General features: G+C 35.1%; 4 protein-coding genes across 4 annotated transcripts; 2 read left to right on the forward strand and 2 right to left on the reverse strand.

Annotated features, from left to right (window-relative positions):
- The first annotated feature begins 1,922 nt into the window (after positions 1-1,922).
- On the forward strand, positions 1,923-9,132 carry LOC105160411 (uncharacterized). The gene is made up of 16 exons (XM_011077777.3): positions 1,923-2,472; positions 3,620-3,741; positions 3,840-3,928; positions 4,026-4,061; positions 4,303-4,396; positions 5,267-5,309; positions 5,388-5,488; positions 5,948-6,012; positions 6,183-6,679; positions 6,774-6,861; positions 6,954-7,094; positions 7,302-7,870; positions 7,948-8,086; positions 8,172-8,240; positions 8,348-8,479; positions 8,652-9,132. The coding sequence occupies exons 1-16, from the start codon at positions 2,255-2,257 to the stop codon at positions 8,763-8,765; spliced, it is 2,517 nt and encodes an 838-aa protein (XP_011076079.2). The 5' UTR covers positions 1,923-2,254; the 3' UTR covers positions 8,766-9,132.
- A 1,162-nt stretch (positions 9,133-10,294) lies between these two features.
- LOC105160413 (F-box family protein) lies at positions 10,295-12,880 on the forward strand. Its single transcript, XM_011077778.3, has 6 exons — positions 10,295-10,596; positions 10,716-10,870; positions 11,320-11,407; positions 11,542-11,687; positions 12,371-12,516; positions 12,653-12,880. Exons 1-6 carry the CDS (start codon positions 10,388-10,390, stop codon positions 12,767-12,769), a joined length of 861 nt encoding a protein of 286 aa, XP_011076080.1. The 5' UTR covers positions 10,295-10,387; the 3' UTR covers positions 12,770-12,880.
- A 733-nt stretch (positions 12,881-13,613) lies between these two features.
- LOC105160414 (reticulon-like protein B1) lies at positions 13,614-15,847 on the reverse strand. Its single transcript, XM_088879729.1, has 5 exons — positions 15,542-15,847; positions 14,622-14,802; positions 14,404-14,545; positions 14,109-14,178; positions 13,614-14,006 (listed from the first exon to the last, which is right to left on the reverse strand). The coding sequence occupies exons 1-5, from the start codon at positions 15,747-15,749 to the stop codon at positions 13,837-13,839; spliced, it is 771 nt and encodes a 256-aa protein (XP_088735855.1). The 5' UTR covers positions 15,750-15,847; the 3' UTR covers positions 13,614-13,836.
- Positions 15,848-19,778: 3,931 nt separating this feature from the next.
- LOC105160415 (membrane-associated kinase regulator 5) lies at positions 19,779-21,332 on the reverse strand. Its single transcript, XM_011077779.3, has 2 exons — positions 20,324-21,332; positions 19,779-20,195 (listed from the first exon to the last, which is right to left on the reverse strand). Exons 1-2 carry the CDS (start codon positions 21,204-21,206, stop codon positions 20,095-20,097), a joined length of 984 nt encoding a protein of 327 aa, XP_011076081.1. The 5' UTR covers positions 21,207-21,332; the 3' UTR covers positions 19,779-20,094.
- Between the last annotated feature and the right edge of the window lie 3,470 nt (positions 21,333-24,802).

A 24,802-nucleotide genomic window follows, 5' to 3' on the forward strand; every position in this document is an offset into this window, starting at 1 on the left:
TTTACAATAATATTAATTTAATTGCTTGCAGACATTATCAATTACGATGATTACATTTTTCGTTATACTAAGATTCGTAAAGTTCAATGCTCAATTAATTATTACATGACCCCCTTGTTTATAGGAAATGCTGAAGTGGACATAAAATTAGAAGGGAACGTGTATCTTTTTATTTATGTCAGCATTTTTTTTTTCCAAATTTAAGAAAAATAGTACAATTTTAAAAGAAGAATTATCGAAAAAATGCAAGTATAATTTTAAATTTTTTTTAAAAAATATAATTTTATATTTAAAAAAAAAGGTAAACTTAATAACTCTTTATTTTTTCATAATCGTGAGAATTTAAAAGCTCATATTAATTAAAAGAAAAAAGAAAAAAATTTTCGAATACACCCTACTACTAATTACTCCCCAATTAAAAATAAATAAATACTTTTTTATTTTTATTTTTGTGGGTGCAGTATCTTTTTCTTAGTTGGAAGAATGACACATGTAAGAAAGTTGGGAAAAGGGAAAGTGGCTGTTTGCGTGTAACCCACAAATCATAGTGAGGCTGATGTGGAAAGTGTGGGATCATCATCACCATTCATTTCTCAAAGGACACTCATCACCACCATTCATTCTTTTTATTTATTTTTTAATTAATTAAGAGAGGTTGCAATTTGTTATTTGGATTATTAGGCTATTATATATATGTATATGAAACATGAGGCATGACGAGCCCACATTACTCAAATACAACCCACCTTTTATTGCTCTTGCTACATTTATTTCACCAAATCATGTGCGTCTACAATGCAATTATAAATAGGGTTCAATTACATTAATACCCCCAAAATTATATTTAAATTGAGATGGTAATTGTAGTTATAAGACATTTTGACTTGTTTGGGAAAGAGAAAAAGGGTTAAAAGACACAAGTTAGTGGTAATTGGGTTTGGGAAAGAGATCTCCACATGCTAAGAAACAAAGAGGCAATGCATAGATCCCCCACTCACCCATCATAAAAAGCATTCTCAAATGGAAGAAGAATGCCTTTTTATTCTTGTGGGCCCTGTCACCCAGTTTACGTACTTAGTTTATTATTCAACTTTAGCAGCCCAAGGAAAGGTCAGTTTTTGGATGGCTGTTTTCTTATTTTATTGCACATAAAGCAAATTAGGCATCAATAATTGGTCCAAAGCCTCTATTTTTTTCTTTTATTTTAATTTTTATCCAACTAAAAATCTTTAGTAACATAAATAAAAGAGCCTCCTCATTTCACAAAAAGCGAAAGACAAATAAAATGACTTTAATCTTTTTTCTTTTTTATTATTATTTTACAAGGGTAAATTGTAAGTAGCCTTTTAGTTTTACACAGCCGCCTCTACTTTTCTGTTGTTGCAAATCGAAGTAGGCAACAACGTGGAAAGCTTTAGTATAATAATCATCATCACCAAAAAGTGAACACGTGCGATGTAACCTTTTTGGACCATCTTAAAATTAATTTTAATTTATTTTATTACCCAATTATTCCATAATACAAACTAAATAAACTAATATTATAAACAATCACCGTTGAATTGCACAGCTAATGATTATGAATAATTTCTTTAATTTGTGTATTTTTTATAATTTATATAAACCTAAATATTTTTTTGTAATTAGATAAAGAAAAGTATCTTAAAAATATACAAATAAATTAAATAATACAAGTGCTGGAGATAGGAAAGAAAATATATAACCAATAAAAATGATTTACGAGAATTAATAAAAAAAAGAGTTGAAAATCAATTAAGAAATAGATTTATCAGATTATTCTTTTTTTAGGAATAAAGGTAGTAGAATTGAATTTCCTAAATTGTTGGAGCTTTTGGTAAATAGTAATAAGTCAAAAGGTCAAGAGGAGTATATATCTTTCCTTTTCTTCTCCCACTCTCTCTCTCTAATTCATGGCGCCCTGCCCGCTTATATATAGCGCCCACCAGCAGACCACCCCCCACCCCATCAGCTGCTCCTCTCGCGTTTCCTGTCATCGAATATTTTCCCTTTTTGAACCATAAAAGGAATCGACCAACGTCTCATTCGGAGATTCTCATTTCCTGTCCAGGAAAATCTCATCCTTTAGTTTGAAACTATATATCAACAATTAATCATCTCTCCCCCTCTCTGTTTCCTCACATTTCCGTGCAGATCTTTGCTAAAATTGGTGGCGTATAGGTACACATATGAACGTATAAGAATTTTGTGGTGTGTTGTGCGTGATGATGAGGTGATGGAACAGAAGCACGTGTTGTTGTCGGCATTGAGCGTAGGGGTAGGCGTCGGCCTTGGTCTGGTGTCCGGTTCGGCCGTCGGAAGATGGACTGGAGGTTCGAGCTCCGCGGTGGGGGAAGGCATCTCCGCCGAAGAAATTGAGCTGGAGCTTCTTAAATTGGTTTCTGATGGAAAGGAGAGCAAGGTTACGTTTGAGGATTTTCCTTACTATCTCAGGTGAGTTTAGAGAAAGGAAGGAAAACGAAGCCGGATCTTAAGTGATTTTTCTCAAGCCTTTTCAACATTATTAATTTTATTTTGTATTTCTCTTCTGTTCTGTGTTTGCTGGCATATATACTTTTTGTTGGTAGGAAGTATGCTGGACCAGTTTTGTCTTTGACGTGAAATGGTTACAATTTGCTGAATATTTCCCCAGAAGGAAAGGGAATAAAGTGACAAATAACTAGCATCACAAAAAAAAAAAAAAAAAAAATGGCGGTTTGATTGTTCTGAATAGCATCAGAAGATTCAGAACATTCTTGATGCTTACTTTTTGTTATGGATTTCATCGTTATCGTATCGTGTCTGGCTGGACAATTTCTCTGGATTAGTTTTCTTTCAGAAATATTTATTTTGAAGCATCGATAGGTACCACTGAACGATTGTAACCAAAAACACGATTCTCTTGTTAAAGGTGACCGGCAAAGTTTCATGGTTTTAGTTTCGGAAAGGGGAAATTGCAGTGTCAAAACAGAAGTTCATTTATCATAATTAACTTCTTATTATAATTCCTTTAAATAATTTTGAATTAGATTTTCCTCAAAAATAGGAGAGTTTTAAACATATGTCCCTCAGGTCCAACAAAAGAGTATTCATTGTCTCTGCAGTTTTAATTATAATGTGGTTTCCCTATTAGCAAAGCTGTCAAGAGTATGGCACTTAAACTTTCTTGAAACCACTTTGTGCAACCTGTTGAATTTGTCAACATTTGTTTTTTTGAGCGGAAGGATTGTTGAATGACATAGGAAAAACTTGAAGATATATTAGTAGTTACTTGTACGTTTTTTGGTTTTCCTGGATTCAGGACTCTAACTTCGCTGCAGGATGTATCGAAGTGTAGGTTCTGTTCTAGATATAAAAGATTTTGATTCTCTATATATGTGATTGAACAGTTGCTATGTCCTTCTGAGCTTGGAATTTTAAGGCAGCAATATATTTAAGTCATTTTACTCTTTGCACCAAGGGTTAACAAACATTTTCCAGGTGTTAGATAGCCCATTCCAATTTCCACCCCTTTCTTTACCAATTTCATAGCACTTGGGCAAAACTGGACATGGTATCATTTAGTAACACCATATTCCACTCTCTTTGATGAATTTGACAGTGAGCGGACACGTGTGTTATTAACAAATGCAGCGTATGTTCATCTAAAACACTTTGATGTATCTAAGCACACTCGAAATCTTTCTCCTGCAAGTCGGGCTATATTGCTCTCTGGGCCTGCAGGTATGCACGGCATTTTTAATTCATTATTCTGTTGCATGCTAATAATTCATCTCCATTTTGTTCTTGCTTTATCTTATTACAGCTGTTTCCTTTTGTAGAACTATACCAGCAGATGCTTGCCAAGGCTCTAGCACATTATTTTGAAGCAAAGTTGATATTGCTGGATATAAATGATTTTTCACTTAAGGTGGTTCTTGTTAATGTCATTATCTTCTAATGCTGAGTCTTCCTGGATACTTGTACTTACATACGTTCTCTTCTATGTATTTGCTCAACGACCACAGATCCAAAGCAAGTATGGTCTCACCAAGAAAGACCCTGTAAGCACTATTTCCACTACTAAGAAGAATGAAGAGATTTAGTACCCTGAATCCTAGGTTATAATTTCTGTATATGGTAGTTCCAGAACTCTTTTGACCAAAAGTGTGGTCAGCAAATTTGCATGCATGCTGTATGCTGTTAGAACCAATTTATGAAACATCGATTATATTGTTATTTGTTTCTGATATAAAATAATTGTTTAGAGTTGAAGTATACTAATTCAATTTTATCCGATTGTAGTCTCTCAAGAGGTCTATCTCAGAAGCAACATTGGAACGAATGTCCAGTTTTCTTGGTTCCTTCTCTATTCTTCCACACACAATTGATAACAGAGGTACGAATATAGTACATGTTGTAGTCTATTTTTATGTACCATTTGAATGCTACGTGTTACAGTGTTTTGGTGGCTTGTGATATGCATCCTAGTATGATTTGTGTTTTTATCATTTACTCTTGTCATTAACATGTCAATAACATTTAATATGTGAATGAGCACAAGTGTGTGTTTTAGTATCTAAGACAGTAGATCTATCTGACAAGATCTTATGATCATATATTTCTTTTTCCCGCATTTTTCACATCTTTATCTTTTTTGGTTGCAATGGAGCTCTGTGGAAGAATTTCAAATTGGATAGATGTGTCCGCCTATGGGAAGAACTCAGTGTTTACCGGTTTACACTTCATTAGGTTCCTGCTTAGGAATCTTAATGTTTTTTAATTTTACATGTTAAAATAGGAATATCAAGTCATTTGAATTGCTAACATGGAAAACCAATATAGACTGGAGGGGCGTCCATCAGCACTTGTGAATCACAAAGCATAGACACCAGATAAGATATGATATGTTTGTGTAAAAGATAGAAGACTGAGACAATGAAGTTACATCTGTTTGATAAACTCTCTAGGAAGTGAATTTTCATCAGTTATAGAAATACAGATTATGCATTAACAAAAATCAGAAGGCAGCTATACTATTAGAATCTGAAGCAATGACTTAGAAAGAACTTGCTCCTACCTGAAAATATGGATGTGTTTTCTTTCTTTCTTTCTCTTCTTTTTCTTCTTCTCTTTTGCTTCCCCTACCTGTTTTTGCATCTCTTGAGTTGTGTTATTATATTTGACAAAAATATATTGCACGATTATTTTTTCAATTTCACTCAATCTATTTTAGCAACATGCGGCTTATCAAAATTTTTTAATGAAGGCACATTACCAAGACAAAGAAGTGGATTGGATGCTACAATAAGGTATACTTAACTAAATTCAGTTAAGACAAAATGCTAATTTAGACTGAATGACTGACTGACGCTCTATGATTATTAAAGGAATACTGAAGGAGTCAATAATTCTCTAAGGCATCGGAGAACTTCCTCTGTCTCTTCAGATATGAGCAGCATCAGTGCCTTGTCATCTTCTTCAAATCCAGGTTTGCAAAGAGTTCTCCTCAACTGTAATTGATGGCCATATGTCTGTTTCTGTTGCAAGCTTGAAGTGTATGGTCCAAACAGCAATTTGATTGCTTCTAGCTTTTCGTCCAAAATCCATTATGTTTCAAGGAATGGTATATATATCAGCAACAACGAAGTGAATTTCTTAGACCTTTCTCTGCTTCTTAACACCCATAGTTTCTTTGCTCTCAATCCCCCTATCTAGGCTTTTGGACAAGCATCCCATTCGATGTACTTCCCCAAAAGCTTGTAATCAATTTAGTTAATTCTAAATTCCACATAGGACTTTTTAGTGTACGTATGCTCCTTCCAATAGCATTACTTCTAATGATTACTAATTTTACACCATGTACTTTCCAGCATGTCCCAAGTACTTATTGATAGGAACTGTCAAATGGAATGTAACATCTTACCGATCTTTGATTTGACTTTGTTAGCTCTCTCCAAGCGGATCAGCAGCTGGTCTTTTGACGAGAGAGCCTTCTTACAGTCACTTTATAAGGTAAGTGCATTATCAGCTGATGGCTCATGTCAAATGAATGGCACACATCTGACTGCACAGATCTTCTGATATCTTCTGCAGTTTTGATGACTCTTATGCTTCATTTTCCTTTAGAATATGTTGGCTTTTTGAATTTTCATTTGATACTAATAAAGAAATATTGCTTGCAGGTGATGGTTTCAGTTTCTCAAACAAGTTGTGTCATTCTCTACATACGGGATGTCGAGAGAAATTTTCTCCAGTCGTCCAGAATATACAAATTATTCGACAAACTGTTGAAGAAAATAACAGGATCAGTTTTGGTCCTGGGTTCCCGGATTTTGGACCTTGATGAGGATTCTGGGGAAGTAGATGAGAGACTACGTCTTTTATTTCCTTACAATATCGAGATTAGGCCACCAGAAGATGAAACTCATCTTGTAAGCTGGAAAACTCAACTGGAAGAGGATATGAGAAGGATCCAGTTGCAGGATAACAAGAATCATATTGCTGAAGTACTTGCCGAAAATGATCTTGAGTGTGATGATCTAGGATCAATCTGTCATGCTGATACCATGGTCCTAAGTAACTACATAGAGGAAATTGTGGTTTCCGCTATATCATATCATTTGATGAATAACAAGAACCCAGAGTATCATAATGGGAAGCTTGTTATATCATCTAACAGGTAGATATGAAATAATGTGTTCTTTGTTCAGTATTCATTTCTTTTCAATTTTTTATGCTGCCCTCAAATTCTAATGTTACTGGATTTTCTGCAGTTTATCCCACGGATTAAGCATTTTTCAAGGGGGTAAAAGTGGTGGCAAAGATACCCTCAAAATGGACACTAATGCTGAATGTTTTAAGGTTTGTTTTTCTATTGTTCTGCTTTTCCAGACTTTTGACAAACTTTCTCAAAATGTCACTTTATTTAAATTTATTGTTTGGATAAATATTAGGGTACTGAAGTGAAAGAGAATGCTGGAGCAAAACCTGAATCAAAATCTGAAAATCCAACATCTGAGAGCAGGGGCGAGGCAGAAAAATCAACTTCTTCAACAAAGTCAGATGGCGAGAATGCAGTGATCTCAAAGCCCCCTGTAAGTCCTACACTTGCCAATCTAGACCATAACCATGCTGAAATCATAGATAAAGAAAATGCTGATGCCTGCAGAGAAAGGTTCCAGACTTTGTCGAACCTATTTCCCTTTCTTTTACACAGCACTGAACTTTTAGTTAGCTTTCTACTCTTCATCCACATGTATTTTGTTTCTTTACTCTTGATTGAGTGTGTCTTGATTATGAAGGAAGCTCCTCCGGACAATGAATTTGAAAAGCGCATTAGGCCAGAAGTTATCCCTGCAAATGAGATTGGTGTGACATTTTCCGATATTGGTGCTCTGGATGAGATTAAAGAATCACTTCAGGAGCTGGTCATGCTTCCTCTTCGAAGGCCAGACCTGTTCAATGGTGGGCTTCTTAAGCCTTGCAGAGGCATACTGCTCTTTGGTCCACCAGGTACGGGAAAAACAATGCTTGCCAAGGCCATTGCCAATGAGGCAGGGGCTAGCTTCATAAATGTCTCAATGTCGACTATCACTTCGAAATGGTTTGGAGAAGATGAAAAGAATGTCCGAGCTCTTTTCACTCTTGCTGCAAAGGTGTCCCCTACAATCATTTTTGTGGATGAGGTCGACAGTATGCTTGGGCAGCGGACAAGAGTTGGCGAGCATGAGGCAATGCGAAAAATTAAAAATGAATTCATGACACATTGGGATGGGCTACTAACAAAACCCGGGGAACGCATTCTTGTTCTTGCAGCAACTAACAGACCTTTTGACCTTGATGAAGCAATTATCAGGCGGTTCGAGCGTAGGTATGCTCAATCATACATGCCATATTGTCATGCATATTATATACAATCATACTAAGATTCATTTTTATGTTAAATAGAATAATGGTTGGCCTGCCATCAGTGGAGAACAGAGAAATGATCTTGAGAACCCTTTTGGCAAAAGAAAACGTGGAAGAAGACCTTGATTTCAAAGAGCTCGCAGCAATGACAGAAGGATATAGTGGAAGCGACCTCAAGGTCTGAATTGTTTATTTAGATTGTCGGTCAAATTTTTAGTTCCAGTCATCTGAAACTAACTTGTGACTGTAACTACTGAGAGCAGAATCTGTGCGTAACAGCTGCTTACCGCCCAGTTAGAGAACTCATACAGCAAGAGAGACAGAAGGACAAGGTACATTAACATTTTGAATCAGAAACTGTACTGTTTTATCTACCTCTCCCAATTACAAGTCCCATAACATTTCCTCAACGCTGGTATTGATCACTTTGTTTACTTAGGAAAAGAAACAGAGAGATGTAGAAGGCGAGAGCTCTAAAGATGCTTCTGCTACCAACGAGGAAACTAAAGAGGAAAAAGTAATTTCTTTAAGGCCCTTAAACATGGAAGACATGAGGCAGGCAAAGAATCAGGTACCACAACGAATCTCTTCTTTCTAAATACCACTTGGAAATTCTAATATCTACAATGCTCGACAATTTTTTATTGGTAAAAACATTCTTATTATACTTCCACCGGTTCTCCCTTCATAACTCTCTTGAATGAAACAATGTTTCTTAAACAAACATTTCACCGGCCGTGCAGGTTGCTGCTAGTTTTGCCTCTGAGGGATCCGTGATGAGCGAGTTAAAGCAATGGAACGAACTATACGGAGAAGGAGGTTCAAGAAAGAAACAGCAGCTATCTTATTTCCTTTAAAGTATCGGGAACATGCAATTTGAGATAGTGATCGGTTTTGTTCTCTGTGAATGCGGCAACAAATCCTTGACTGAAGCGGAGCTGTTTGGACTAAAACAAGAACCTGAATTCCAGGGTATTGCCGCAAATGCTCTTTTTTGATCCTGTATCAATTGATTAGTGTGAGTCAATTAGTCACATTGTTGGAGTGCATTATTAAAGACAGACGATGGATCAATATCTTAGAACCTATAGAAATGCTATCTCAATTGGAATTTGTAAGCCAATAGCAATAGAGATGTGTTATTTTATATAGTATGTATTATTCTGTATATTGTAAATCACAGCGTGTAAATCTAAATGCAAATCTTGTAACTTCATTCCTTCATCCCATCCGTTCATTATACTTTAGTACTGTATTTATATACGTTGATGTATTGCTACTATTCATCAGGACAGGCAGAGTTACAGAAGAACATTGTCCAAATTCTACTCAAATTTGATTAAGCTTTACATTTGCATATTCAAATGAAGTAAGAATCGCTAATATGCACAAATCTACATGGTTGCTGATCTATCGGGTATAGTTTGTGAATGCATCAGGAAATATATTAATGGTTTTTTTATATGATTACATTATTATTTTAAGAGAATTATCAATATATTGATATATTTTTTGATAGTAATCAAATTACAAGTATTAGTAACAGAAAGACAATCACTCACATTGGTTGCGCAAACCCGTAACTTCGTACTTGGTCCTTAATTTCATATATATTTTTGTAGATTTTAACCTTAATCATTAAAATGAACTTACATGAAGTGCCTTAAATATGTGGACATGTCTAATAAAATTCATATTCATGAATCATACTTGTCCATAAATCTCCATTTTGTGTTTTTGGATTAAGATAATCTCATATTTGTTTGTGGAACTCAATCCAAGTCCTCAAACACTTTTTAAAGAAAAATACCTAGTATAATTAATCAATATAGCAATTCATTCAATAAATTTGCTTTATAATATATTGAATAAATTACAAAACGCATATTGAATGAGATAAATACACATTATAATAAATGTATATTAAGTGAAACAAATACCCATCAATTGATATGTAATGGCAAAGTGTCCATGAAATGAATGTTGTTTTTGGACCATGGATCTGTTGAATTTGTATTTTATTAATGTGTAGACAATCTATGATAAATTATTAGTTTATTTATAACTAACATATCTGATACCATAATATATACTTAATAAATCGAAAAAATTCACATACGTGCAGTATACAACTTTGATCCAAGGGGCTTTGATTCTATGTTTCCCTTGGGACGACGTCGTTCCAAATTCCAGTCGTGCCCATCTACAAAAGACCAACTAATTAGTTACCAACGCCCCAAAAAACAGAAAATTAAATATAATAAGTGAAGAAATCAAAAGACTTTTGGGGCATTGGTCGGATTAAGCAAAGTATGAGGGTCGTAAGTATAATTCACCACAAACTAAAAGAAGGGGAAAAAAGCAACTGAAATCTCATTTATGCCCTCCAAATCGACGTATTCTTCGATCCCTGACTCCTGAAAGCTGAAACAAACAAATTTCTTTCCCTGAATTTCTTCCAATCTTACAAAATTTTCAGATGGGAGCAGATACTCGAAAAGGCATCTGTAATCCAATCGATAGATACCAAACTTTAAGGCTCAAAGAATCCCTCTCCACACCATTTCAATACATACTCGCCTGTAAAGAATTGAGCTTTATCCTTAAAAATGCATACTCAAAATTCCCCAAAAATCTCCAATCGCTCATTTTCCTGGACACCCTTTTCGCCTTCAGCCTCCTCCCTGAGTAAGCCAATAAATTCCCACCTGTTTTTTTCCTAATTTTCGTGATATCTTTAGTTTACTCAATCGAGGTTCTTTTTTTTTTCCTTTCCTTTTTCTGGGTATTTTTTGTTTGAAATTTAGGATGCAGACGCAGTCTGCAATTTCAGCTGCTAATTCCCTTTTGCAAAGTGCGGAATTTGCTTTGCCGAAGCAAAAACGAGCGACGGCAGTTACGGAGCACAAGCAAGCAGTTGTTGCGAGTAAGAGGAAGATCAAAGCAAAACAAGAGGAAGAAGGTGTTTCTTTTTTCCTTTTCCTTTTATTTTGATTGGCTGATATTTCTGTGGTCTTGTGATTGGATGTCGAAGTAGTTTTTTGGGCTGAATAATTTCGAAGAAATATTATGCGCCAATTATGCCTCGTAATGCCGCGGGAGGGGACTGTAAAATCTTACTATGCTATCTGTTATTTCAGTGCCTTTGGTCTTATTTTGATCATCTTGTTCCTTCAAAATGGTGTTTCTTGTAGCATTGTTTGGTTCTGGCGATCATTTTCAGTTGGAGCAAAAATATTATCTCACTACTAGACTTGATTTTCCATTTACTTGACCCAAGGCATATTCACTAAACTGTTTAGCTTACTACAAGTTTCTGTTTCTTGCTATTGGATCTTTGATACGTGCGCAGTGCAAAATTCTTAATGGTACTTATCAGAGCAAGTAGTATTTTGTTTTTCCGTGTTCCAGGTATAATTCCGCTTCCACAGGATGTTCTTATACATATATTTAGCTTCTTAGATATGCAGTCTCTGGTTTCTGCTTCTGCAGTCTGCCGGTACTTTCTCTTCTGGTTGCTCAAATTTGCTGCTTGTTTAAAATCATGTTTCTAGCATGTATGTTTTGGTCTTCTTTCCTGAATCACATAAGCTAAGTGGCGCAGCAGTTCCTTATCCCGGCATAAAAATACAGGTCATGGAATGTTGCAGCTAGTGATGACCATCTCTGGGAATTCTTATATGCTATTTACTATTGCGGTTCTGGCAATGTTTGTCCAAATGGCATGGCTACTGGGGTTGGTATTGACTGGAGATGTGCTTTTAAAATAGCCTATAAAGGTATGTTAGAGCTCTGGTAAAGTACAATACCATGGGAAGTACTGCTTATGGCACTCGTTCTCATTTTCTTTTATTCTTTAGGCTTCATTTATCATTTCATTTTGAGGGTCTTGGGGTGTTTGGTGATGGGAATTGGGAAGGCAAGTAAACAATATGTAATGTTGTGTAGAATTATTTAGATATGGAAGGAAGATTATATACCAGAATATGGAGGGTTTGATGATATTTGACTGCAAATAAATGAGAAAAGGCATGCCTCAAGCTCAAAGTTCATTTGTGGGAAGCCAATACTACAAACTGTAGTGAACATATGATAAAATACCAATATATTCTTGTTTAGTAGGATCGCAATAGATTTAACACGCCCACCTGGTATCTACATGTTGGATTGCCATGTCATAAGAAGAATACATATATGTATTTGATATCAATGGCTAACACATCCATTATCTATCATTTGACTGATATATACTTGTGCTGAATCATTTAACGGAAATGATGAGTCTGCATATTCTGCGCCATCATGCTTCTATGCTTATGTAGCACCACTGAGGCAGTGAGATCATTGATTTATTGTGTGTGTCGTAATATGGCTTAATGGGTCATTATTTCTCATCATCAAATGCTGAGAATCCAATCTATCGTTCTCACCTTGTAATTGTGGTTCTGTGTGTTTAATGCAGGCACTTGCTATAGAAAATTCAAATCTTATAGGGGCTACTGTTCAAGTTGCTGTTCAGTTGTTTGGCTAAGTAGCAACAGATGTGCCAATAAATCAAATATAAAAGATGGCAGCAACCACCAAATCAAGCCTATCTCAAGGCAACAGGTAAACTCTACAAATCAAGCTCTTTTTCTCTAATGGCTGCATACCTTTGTTTTAGGAGGATTTTTGTCCAACCTTTTCATGTTTAGCATCAAGAATACGTGTAGCATCTCAACTGATTTTTATGTGGTTTTGCCAGATTGTGGAGTTTATTTTAGATGGCTTCCTGGTATCAGAATCTTCTTCAGATAGTGACAGTGATCCTGAAGATGTGTCTATGTTGAAGCTGTGGGCCTATCCTAGGAAGATAGGGTAAGAATAGCCTAGATTAGGCGGATTGAGTTTTAAAGTGCTTTGTATCTCCATAAAAGATGTTATGCAAATGGTAAAAAAATATTATTATATCCATGAAAGATGTTCATAATTAGATTTCTGATCTTCTGTTTCTCTGTTGTACCCATTAGTTTTAACTCCAAAAGAGCAATTGGATTTTTTTCTATTTCATCTGCTAAACCACGAGAAAACTTGACCATCGTGATACCTAAAGAATGAAATAGTGAATAGAGCTAGTATTTGTAAGGATGGATTGAGCCTCTAATCCACATTTTGCCATGGTTTGCTACAAGAAATTTGCATTAGGGTGCATTGTATTACTCCAATCAATAGATTCAACATACACGAACAAAAATTATTAATTTATCTCACCCGGCCACTAAAAGGTTGTGCACCAAATTTCTTCACAGGATTGCATAATGTAGTAACTTACCTTTATGATTAATGATTTCTTGGTCTTTGTGCCACCAATTCCTGTTATTCGACCATACTGATTGGACGGAAATACCAAGATTAATAAAGTTTCATTTCTCTAGGACAGAAGTTGACATGTAGCTTCTGAGCAATCAATAGATTCAACATACATCCTCATCCTTGCAGATAACACTTCTTCAAAAGATGGTAAAACATGGACCATTTTCAGCACCTTTTGGGGCCAAATGCAATAAATCCTCTCATCAGGCAATACTTGAGAACGATAACATACTTTGGAACTATATTGTGTGCATCGAAAGATACGTTGTTGATGCATCATTAATATCCTAATAGGTCAAAAGAAATTCTAGAGTCATTTTCAGTATGCTGAACAACCCGAAAGAAAATCATCATAATGCCAATTAGTATGTATTCGGCTATCAATGAAGCATTTTAATTTAAAAACTGTTGTGGCAACACAATCTCAAAACTGCCCAATTAAATACCTGAACTGTTTTAAATTATGAACCCATAGTAAAAAGAAACCTAAACATGGGTTCTGAGACAACTGAGCCACAACAACAAAGGAAAAACACAGCTACCCAAGCGCCTAGCAGCAACACCATCTCATAGGGTCTAGGCAAACTTCTTATCTTTGAACGGACCTTTTGGAATCTTACTCAAAACCTTAACATTGAACACTGCATATTGTTTCTTGAGCTCAGCCTCAGCTTTCTCAGCAAAAGCATCAACCTTGTCCTCGTATTTTTCATAAAGCACAGGTACAGTGAGCAACAAAACAAAACCTGTCAAGGTCGGAAGAGGAAAGCCAAGAGAAAAAAAGGTCAGGAGATGCAGATGACTCTCGCTTATAGTAATACCGAGATCGAAGCCTGCAAGTTACTTACATATGTAGAACAGAGTAAGGAAGTTCAAGCAGCCTCCCAGTATTGAAAAAACCCAAAGTCCAGCTATCACCTATAGATTAAGGAAGCAACATTCTACTGAGCATGGAACCAATTTCAATAAATCCAAATATATCATCCAAGCATTGACTGAAGTAATCAAGTAAAACAAAACATCGAGAAACTAAAGAAGCTGCAAAGTAATTCTAGCCTATATCCCAGGTATTTATCTAGTTATAACACGGCATGATACTACATATTATGTTGCACAATTACGCGAGTTATAGTATTGACATACCACAAGGAATCTCTTTAAATCTCTCCCAGATGCTATATCTCTAAGTATGGCAAAAGCTCTGTTGACTTCAATCCTAAGGGCTGATGCTAAACCCAGGACAATATCCTCAGGAAGAATGACCTGTGGGATCTTAGGTGGGGACCTGCATAACCAAGAAGTAAGAGACATGGAGAGACCATCCGCATTGAGGTGAATTTCTAGGTCACCAAGAAGCATACTTGTTAATAAAGGTGCATGCATTCGACCACAAGAACAGGATCGCCAGACCAAGGATCAGGATATGGCAAACTAGGGTGAGTAGGTGATATTCGAGCAACTCGAAAAGCACCCAAAGCGCAGTGGCAACACCAAGTACACCAGCAGAAACTTTCTTGTCCCTCCATAGGAAAATATCAGCAGCTGCCAAAAAGATAAATACATCATTACTAAGTTAAAGATTATAGAATGCCTTTTTTATCTCGTTGCGTTATTGGCACCCCAGCAAACACCACGCACAACATGAACATTCATATATAGTAACAAAAAGGAAAAAAGAGGATCGCTGTTAGTTCCAATTTGTAACTAACAATGCACATGTGCAGAATACAACTCCACATCACGGAACCTACTAAATCATTTAAATTAACTGGAAGCACAGTGAAATAGATCTGGCTCATCACCGGCAACGCAGCTTTCAAGTACTAGAAAGACAAGTCCATCAATGTTCTAAAACAGATGGGAGAAAGCATTCGGCCTTACATGTCCGAATCATTCCAACATTCAAGTATCCACTATCAAAAGAAAAGAAATCATATTGATGATGTATTTCCGCATCTTTATTGCTACCGAATCTCAGTTCCACCAGGTCAACACAACATAGGAAGCCATATCAACAAGTTAAAGGAAAACAAAAAGTCGTGCTTTCATATTTCCATTTTGCATCCTTAAACCTACAGGGTATACATGTATACCAACAATCAAGATCAGCAGAAAAGATTAATTTTTAATACGGCAAAATGCAAAAACGAGAGCAACACTAAGCATTTCCACATTAGCATCACAACCAAATCCGTAGCCATACAAAACAAATGCAACATTATACGCACATATATATACAAGCACTAGAAGTAAACAGAAATTCAGAATACAACAATCGTACGTTTTCCACCGCCTAGAACCTTGTGAACTGGCTTCTCGCGGCCGAACAGGCGATAGATCTTAGCCTTGACGGCGGCGGCCGCCGATTTGATCTTATCATCTTCGGAATCAGAAGACGAATCGCTGCCGTGGAATTTGTCGGTGATCTTATCAATGATAGATTCAGCGGCAGATTCGTGTTTCTCGTTCTCGCCTTCGTGATCGGCCATGGATTCCAAACTCCGATCTGAGCCGCCGCCGGACAGCAATACTCCTGAGCACCTTTTACGAGAATTTAGCTCTTGTGTGTGAATATACGAAAGAAAAGGAAAGGAGAATCGAATTTTTAAAAAAAGCGGCAGAGGCTCGGAGTGGCGGAGCCTGAGGCTCGAGGCTGACGGGGACCCGAGCCGGATGCTACGCGTAACGAAAATCGAGGAAAGAAATTCTCAATCTGCGTTGATGGATTCGAGGTTTAACGGACGTTTAAACTTTGACGGCATTTAGAGTAACAATTTTGAATTTCAAATTCTGTCAAATAACAATTTTTTGTCCTATTTAATTATATTATTCTATTAACTCTTTTCCTAACCATTATTTACTATATATGTTTTATTTCATATGTCATAAATTACAATTCAATTGCCAAATTGGCCCACCTTAATTAATCAATATTACAAAATAATTATTTGAAAATTTTATTTAAATTAAAAAATAGAAATAAATAAATTGCAATATACTTAACACCAATTAAAATTCAAAATACTTTTTTGGGTAAATTAAAAAAGATTTTTTAAAATTTATTTTAATTATAAATACCTTTTCGATTTTTAATTATATTGCATCTTAGGGAAACTCATTGTAAGTTATCTTATTCTTTAATAAAAATTTCAAGTTAAAAACTTGATAATCTTTATCATTACATTTTCTTAATAAAAGAAGATTAAATCATGTTGAATTCATCATAATTAAATAATTTAATTACTTTATAATATATAATTCAATTTTAATTAAGATAAGCAGTTTTATGATATTTTAAATTATAATATTTTTCTTAATAAATTAAATGAAACAACATCTAAATAAAGCAAAATGAGAAAGAGTATAGTGAAGCAAAGAATATATTCTTATTTTGGAAGGATAAAAAGAAAAAAAGAAATAAATTTGAAGTAGCGGAGAAATAAATGTGGGGGTTGACGGGGTGAAAACGTCAAAGTGAAAAGGGAACGTGCGTGCAATTAGTAAGGCGGAGAGGGGGTGGTGTGTCGTAACGCGGCAGCAGATGAGTGGTGGTCACATGATGGAGGGAGGGAAAGTGTTTGGGGAGGTGGTGGTGGGCCATATTGGGCCTATACCATTTGTACACATATGCCCCGGATCTTATCCCTCCTGACAAAAATGGAATTGTTTCTGTTTGCTAGTAAAAGTCGGAGTGAATGGTTTTTCCTCTAACATCAACCTACACCTTTCATCCTTGCAACCTAGGAATGATCTGTCTTCCCAAAGTATAGTATTCCATTTCTTTGTTTTGATTTTTTATTTAAAGTATGTTATAAAATATCACAAAATATTGGGATATTTTTTTAAAATAAGTTTTTAATATTTAAAATATAAGATGTCAGAAATTTATGAATTTTTCAAAAAAAAAAAAAGAAGTATGGAGTTTCTAACCTCTCTTTAAATCTTTTTGGCAAAAACCATTCAAATTCAATGCCCCTCTAATTTATTCTCCCAAGTCCAAGGCAAAGAAGTGGATTCCCCTTTGCTCAGCCTAGCAGGCCTCACAACAAGAGGTATCAAGTTGTTTTTTTGTTTTTTTTTTTTTTTTTTATCAAATTAGACTAATTAATAAGCCCAAATATCGAATAATGGGATTGCCACATCATCTAATTTTCACATGTTAAGGGCTACATTACCTTAAAAAAAATCTTTAACTAACGTCTCTTATAACAGTGAGAGACGTGCTGGATGAACCAACCAGCAAATAACCTCCCTACCTTTTTGATTGATTGCGCAAGATCCATTCAAACGGTATAATTCTTTAAGAATAACTCCAAATATGTATGATTTACTCTTGCTCGATAGCTAACATCCAGGAGGATTCCATTGATATGATGATTGCTTATAACCAATAGTTGAATCTTGTCCAAAAGTGCCTATAAATAGAGGTCTTATTGTAGTCAAAAGGTAAGTCATTTTTAAGCAATCTTACTCTATATTTTTCTTTTAATGAAACAACAAGGCTATGAGCTCCCATATCATTTTCTAAACTATACAAACTTATTTTAGGTTTCGTTTTTAATTCAAAACACTCCACACCACTTATTTTGGTATCATCTTTCATTATGCCAAGTTCTTTTTATTTTTTTTTCAAAATTCAATTATTGACTAAAAATATCATAGTGCCACTTTATTTTGCAGGTTAATCCGTAAATAATCTTAATTTTTCTACAAACATCCCTTGACCGTTGTGGTGCTACTGGACCTCTGCACGCATCAAAATTAATTATAAAATTATCATTATTAATATCTTATAAAGTCTATCATTTTATTTCATCAAAATACGTTAAAACATATGATTAAAAAAGAAATTACCATAAATTCTAAAAACTTCTTATAGTATTTAAGATTTTATAAGATTATTTTTTAAAAAAATAAAACGAAATAGCTAAAAACACACCCTCCAAGGGAAATGCCAAAAGGTCCACAGAAGTAAATGAAATTATCAAACACTCCAAGCATTTAGATATTCGGGCTTGGATCTACTTGACTCGAAATCCTTCATTTGGGCTCTCTTGCAAGGATTTCCTACGCCTAATTCATAAGGTACAGCCCACTGGGTCAAATTACACTGACCCGAATTACAATGGAGCCTAACAGATAACCACATTCTGCGGAAGCTTGGGCTTAATAAGCCCAACCAAGAAGGAGACTTGGGCCTTCTTGCAAATGGGCCAATAGTGCAGATGCAGTTCCAATTAGACTTAACCTGAAAGACAACCTCTGTACTACTAGTGCAGCGACTCCCTAAACTTTTAAGGTTGTGATTTATTTTTTATTTTTTAAGATGAAAACATTGAAATATTATTCTTTGAGTAAATCAATTACAATAATTAATATTAAAAATTCATACACGTTGGTGGTCTCCACTTTGCCAATTAAGTTAGGCATTATCTATGATTTTTAAGGTTTTACTAACAACACTTATTTAATTCTTTTTGTTTTTTATGATTTCAGATGTACTGATTTTAGATATTATAAGTAAAAGAATAAGATGAGATAATATAAATTGAGACAAAAAATATGAATAGAATAATAGTAGTCAAGGGTCCGAAAACTCTGAATCAACCACTATGTGGTTGTTGGGTTGGCTGATTTAACAATGTAGTCAACAAGAAACGTGATTTTCAGGCCTGCATTTATACTCGGGGTTGACTATAAAGCACGAGTTTATTTATTGCTTGACTGAGTCGACGCCCTCCTCACCGTAAATGATCCGTTATGTAACTTGTGCTTTGACTCTACAATTCTACCCACTTTGGTTTGGTTGCTTTTTGTTCAATTTTTCATCACACTCTTCTTGGGGTTTCTAATTGGTATACAACACTTTTTAGTACGTGTTCTTCACTTCAAATTTTACTACATTCGATTACTAGGTTAACACTTTTACTTCACTTCTTTCACCTGAACAATGTTCTTGGCAATTCAACTTTGTATTGTACTATATTTAGACTTATAACCTATGAAAATTAGGAACATCTTTCCTTGTCTTTATTCTTTTTTTTTTTTTTTTAACACAATTGAAAAAATAGGGATGACAGCCCATAGACCCTCGATTTGTGCCTGCGCACCATGTGTTTTATATATTGAGGGTTTCATAACTAACTTACTAGCACCAAAAAGCAATGTCAAATTACATGAGAATTAACAGACATAGTAGAAACCTCATATGGCTCTTTCCGCTTTAAAATTAATGCATGATATATTTACCAAAAATGTGGCTTTTTCTAGTGAGAGTGGAGAGTATAATACTTATTGTGTGTCTGAATTCACAAAAGACACATTGTTGGGAAATAGTAATAAGAATATAAGTAGTAAATGAGACTGAAGAAGGGCTCCAACTTTATCCCCAAGGCAGCAAAATTGAATGATGAAGAAAATCCAGAATAGGAAATGATCATGACTTGGATTGGAAGCAGAAGAAGACAACCCATCACAATTACACTCCAACGCAAACACACACAAAACTCAAGAGCCAGTATAATAATTTCCATGGTGATTTTGTCTTTGATTCTCCGCTTTAAAATTGGCAGACAGGGAATACACACAACACTACTTTGAAACCCATCAGTTTAACTTTTTACACAAGAAAAAACTACCCTCTCTACCTCTACCTCTACTCATTGCCCATTCACACTGCCCACTGCCTATTTTCAGATTCATTCTTTTACTGCACCTATTTTTACAAAAGAAGAAGAAAACTAAAATCCTATTATCATCATATCATATCATTTCATTTCGCCTGCATATATGACGCCATGCTCTCCTTAGCTGTTTCCATATTCCCGCTTTGATTCAAATGCTGCGTCGTTTTTGCTCCTCCCATGAATTTCTCCCTTGGACTCTCTGTTTTTCGTGGGAAGGATCGCTGGCGGATCGAAATAGTTGCGAATATTCTGAAATTTCAGCGGAGGAACAAATGATTAGGAATTTGAATCAGTAGATAATTTCCATTATTATTTAATTTCAAATTGTTTTTTGGAAGATAGTGAAATTGATCTAAACAGTGTGGTGTATCCTATACCTTGGGAAGACGAATTGTAGGATTTTTTGCAATGAAGAATGGCGCCTTGGATTCCATCATGCTGTTCCAGCAATGAATCGTCTCTCCGGCGAACCAACGGCGGCACTACTCCAACCGCTGCCGACGCTGATCGGCTCTTCCCTAAATTCCGCGTCACGATCTTAAAGCTCCCGATCCTGCTCCCCTCGGAGAACATCTTTGGAGACAAATTAACCGGCGCCGTCACCGGAGAAGAAGACGGTGTTACGGAATCCGTTGATTTCGTCTTCTTCGAGGCCTTTCCGTAAAAAGGTTTAATCAGTTTCAGATACTTGGGGACGGACTTCTCCGACGAGAGGACGTCGGAAGAAGCTTCATATTCGATGCTCTCTTTCAGCATTTTGCTTCTCAAGCTGTTGTCTCTAGCAAAAACCGGAGCAACCGGCACATCCGCCACCCTGCATTTCACGGAGAAACGGTTGCTCTGGCCTAGCTTGGATGATTTCGACAACTGATTCAGCGGACTGGCCTTCAGCTCGCCGTTTGAGGACTCAGTTTTCTCGCACTTGGAAGATTTTTTGAACCCTAGCATGAAGACTTTAAACTTGGGAGCTGAGCGCAGGATAGCAACCGGTGACAAAGGCTTAGAATTCGATGAATCATTCTTGCTCAGGAAAACATCTCGAGGAGATTCCAGGAACTGGGAATCCTTCTTCGAAGCTCCGTCTCGTTTAGTGGCACCGCGATCAGGGGACTTGAAGACCAAATCAAAGAGAGAGTCATCGTCATCGGTTTCCTCATCGTCGATGCCGAACGCAGCATTGCGCAAGTGGTCGCACTCGGAGCTAGCGTCAGCTCCGGCAGCTTCATTTCCCCAGAATTTAAGAACGCCCAGAGCTTCCATTTGAGAGAGAGAGAGAGAGAGAGAGGTGCTTAGAAAAGATTGGAGGGGGGGTTTGGTGAAAGGAAAGGAGAGTTGAGAAAGTTAATATAGAGGAAGGAATAGGTAACGTCATGTATGGAGTAAGATAGGAGGGCTGACAAGTGAGACAGAGGAGATAAAGTGAAAAAAAGGAATTAAAAAAGGTGATGCCAAACACAGCCTTGGGTTGACAGTAGTACAGCTTAAAAAATTGGACTCATCTATTCTATTCCGTTCTATTCTATGCAGTGGAGAGAGAGAGAAAGAGAGTAGAGAGTGAAATTTCTGGTGCGCCGCTCAGACTCAGACTCAGACTGAGAGAGGTCAGACTTTTGAAATTAAGAGCAGTATTAGCATTGGTATTGCTATTGGAGTGGACGGTCCAACTCAAACTGGCTCCTGCGTCCTGACCAGACCCCTCTTCAGGCTCACCACCCCCCAACTCAAAAGTTTTTGGACAAAATATATTCTCGACAACGACTCTTTCTAAAACATTTTTAAAAAAATTTTAATTTAATAGAATTGGTTGAATTTAAATTAATTATATAATAAATATAAATATATTTATTATGTGATTGATGTAAAGTTTAAAAAGAATAATTAATCACATAATATGTATATCACTTTAACTCTGTAATTAATTTAATTTAACCAAATCTAATTTGAATAAGAATTTTCTAATATTTTCCTTCATTTCTGCACAATTGAATGTTTTGCTCTGCCCTCCTCAATTACCATCAATACTTGAAATCACTTTTATAATTACAATATCCCATTAAGATATTAACTAATATTTATGTGATAATCAACTAATTATACAAGAATAAATAAAACTACAACTTTATATAATCCGACGTTTTTATGTGAGATATTGTATTATTTGATATAATTTTCATAATTTTCTTGTTAAGAAAAACGAAAGAATGAAATTTTGGATTAATATAACACCAAGTTCTCTCTCTCTCTCTTTTTTATGTCACTTAAGATTGGTCGAATAAAATGTAGCATATTTTAATCTCAAATATCATAAATTTTGAGCTTATGGATGATATGTGCTAACTCTCATAAACTGTATAACTAAAAATACATTTTAAAAGATGAGGAGGAATTGAGAGTGGTGAAGAGGAGGAAAGCAAGAATGGTTGGGAAAATGATAGAAGAAAAAGGGAATAAGTGTGGGGAGGAAGGAAGAGGAATAGGAATAGGATGATGGTGACGAGAAACTTCCAAAAAGAAAGTGAATAAAAGAGCCAAAAAGAAATTACTTTAACCAAAAAGAAAAGAAGAAATTTGTGATGTATCTTTGTTATGTGAATGTGAGCTTTCAGCTTTGCCTTTTCTGGTAGCCGGGTCAGGGTCTGGGTCAGGGTCAGACTGACTGCATTGGGTTCCGGGCTGGGCCGTAGGTGGGTTTGCACGCGGGTCATCCGACTCGGTTTGACTTGATGCCTTCTACGGTCCTGATTTTATCATCATCTTTTTTCCAGTCATACAAAAAAAGTTAATTATTTTTTTCTCTATATTATAGTAAAGTAGAAATAAAAGTGCTTTAGCAAAAAATAAAGTTAGGGAAGAAGGTGGGAAACAAAAGGGAAAAAGAAATAAAGTCAAAAGACTGTAAAGGAGGTTAAAAATTTCCAAATATTTGTGCTTTTTCACTGCATATGTTCATTTTTCTCTTTTCCTTTTTATACCCAATTATACATTTTCCATATTCTTAGATGGTTAATTAGGGCTTTTTGTGAATTTTTCTCCCTCCTCTCTTTTTCTTTTTTCTTTTTAGGGTAAATTACTGTCTTATTCCATATATATGATTTGACATAATTACAAATATCTTTTATTTTTTCACAAATTGTTAAATACGCCCTAATTTTTTTAACATCCATTTTTACAATGGGTCATTCTATTAACCTCCATTAGATTTTCATTCCATTTTTCTAGTGAACTGTCCAAAGTTTTATTTTGGATTATGAGTTATAATTTTAAATATTTTTAAAATTTTTTAAAATATTTTATAAACTAATATACTTTATGGATTATTTACTTTACCTACTCTCTTATTTCTTTGTTATATTTCCACAAACTTTTCATTAAAAGAAAAAAAATCAAGAAGGGTAAAGTAGTAATTTTCATCTCACTATCTAGGGTTTATATAATTATGTTCCAATATTTCATGAAAATATTTATAATTTTTCAAATAACAAGAATAAATTTGTAATAATGACAAACGCATAAAAGGTAATGGTAATTTGACCTTTTTTTTAATATATATGCGATGCTCGAGGTTTTCCATTTAAACAAATCTTTTCATAAGATTTAATATTTGTTTAAAATTCTATAAATTTGTGAGTCATTATTCCTTTAATTGTAATTATTAATAAACTACGAATAGTTGTTAAATGTTTATAAGTAATCATATATCACTTGAATTTTTACTTAATATAACAGTAAAATCAATTATTGTGTGAGTTTTTCTGGGGTATTTTATTTGGACATATGGTCTCTAAATATGTGTAGTGTGATGGAAAAATTGTTGGCAATTTAAAAACTAAATAAAAACAGAATAGTTATAGTTGCTGAAATATTGTTTGAGGAGACAGCTTAGACCTACTCCACAGTCCACACTTAATCTATAGCCAACAATTCACCAGCAATTTTGCAATGAAATAAAAATGACTAGTTGGACAGCCTATAAGTCAAAATTGGAGACACAAAAATCTGTTTGCTGCCTAATTTACGAGGCATGGGAATTGGTTCATAATTTGTACATCTAATCACATACTAAGCTTATATATAGTTATAATTTATTATTTCATTTCACTCTAATTTTGTTATATTGGTCTGTACGTTAATCTTTGAACGCTAGCAAGTATGTAATCACACATGAAACCTTAATCAACAAGCTTTTGCATAACCGTAATGTTTGAGCTTGAATATCTTGGTTCTGTTTATATGAATATTTCTCCCACTTTAATAATAATTGATTAGTTTATTGTAAATTGTTGATTGGCCGTCAACAATAATGCTATTATGATTGATGTCATGAAGTCATATTCTTTTTAATACATCGAGTATGAAAACATGGAACAGACAAGATAAAATAATTTTAATGCATGGTGAGATCTATATTATACTGACGTAATTAACATGATTCATAGCATTTAATATTTTTTTTACAGTTGATATAATATAAAAAGAATCTAGATTGATCTACTGAAATATATAAAATAAAACAAAAATTCAAACATGGAGCTATATATAATGTACATTTTCATGCATGAAAATTGTTTACTCATGTCTCTTGCTTGAAAGGGACCCTACACTAATCAAATATCCATGTCTCTGCCCATCATGATTTTTTCTTATGTATCCTCCTCCTACACAAGACAACGTAGTCTGATTTGGGTACTACGTTATCATAATGTCAAGGTAGGAATTAAGACTCTAGCAACTGTGTAGGGAACACAATCAAGTTTGTTAACCTACATTTGGTGTAATTGTGTGTTATGAAGAGAGTAGGATAGTTGAAACTCTTGGTATTGTCTCTCTTTGTCAACTCATAAGTTTGTCTTGTCCCC

Source organism: Sesamum indicum, linkage group LG4 (assembly GCF_026168435.1).
Source record: "Sesamum indicum cultivar Baizhima isolate 11 linkage group LG4, ASM2616843v1, whole genome shotgun sequence".
Taxonomy (NCBI): Eukaryota; Viridiplantae; Streptophyta; class Magnoliopsida; order Lamiales; family Pedaliaceae; genus Sesamum; species Sesamum indicum.

What these genes read in the sequence shown, in the direction of transcription:
- LOC105160411 (XM_011077777.3), top strand. Translation starts at nt 2,255, where the DNA reads ATGGAACAGAAGCACGTGTTGTTGTCGGCATTGAGCGTAGGGGTAGGC. An exon ending in ATAGTGGAAGCGACCTCAAG is followed by an intron (nt 8,087 to 8,171) that starts GTCTGAATTGTT and finishes TACTGAGAGCAG; the next exon opens with AATCTGTGCGTAACAGCTGC. An exon ending in AAGAGAGACAGAAGGACAAG is followed by an intron (nt 8,241 to 8,347) that starts GTACATTAACAT and finishes TTGTTTACTTAG; the next exon opens with GAAAAGAAACAGAGAGATGT.
- LOC105160413 (XM_011077778.3), top strand. Translation starts at nt 10,388, where the DNA reads ATGGGAGCAGATACTCGAAAAGGCATCTGTAATCCAATCGATAGATAC. An exon ending in TCTGCTTCTGCAGTCTGCCG is followed by an intron (nt 11,408 to 11,541) that starts GTACTTTCTCTT and finishes ATAAAAATACAG; the next exon opens with GTCATGGAATGTTGCAGCTA. An exon ending in TTTTAAAATAGCCTATAAAG is followed by an intron (nt 11,688 to 12,370) that starts GTATGTTAGAGC and finishes TGTTTAATGCAG; the next exon opens with GCACTTGCTATAGAAAATTC.
- LOC105160414 (XM_088879729.1), bottom strand. Translation starts at nt 15,749, where the DNA reads ATGGCCGATCACGAAGGCGAGAACGAGAAACACGAATCTGCCGCTGAA. An exon ending in GGTTCTAGGCGGTGGAAAAC is followed by an intron (nt 14,803 to 15,541) that starts GTACGATTGTTG and finishes TCTTTTTGGCAG; the next exon opens with CTGCTGATATTTTCCTATGG. An exon ending in CCTTACTCTGTTCTACATAT is followed by an intron (nt 14,007 to 14,108) that starts GTAAGTAACTTG and finishes CGACCTTGACAG; the next exon opens with GTTTTGTTTTGTTGCTCACT.
- LOC105160415 (XM_011077779.3), bottom strand. Translation starts at nt 21,206, where the DNA reads ATGGAAGCTCTGGGCGTTCTTAAATTCTGGGGAAATGAAGCTGCCGGA. An exon ending in CTACAATTCGTCTTCCCAAG is followed by an intron (nt 20,196 to 20,323) that starts GTATAGGATACA and finishes CTGAAATTTCAG; the next exon opens with AATATTCGCAACTATTTCGA.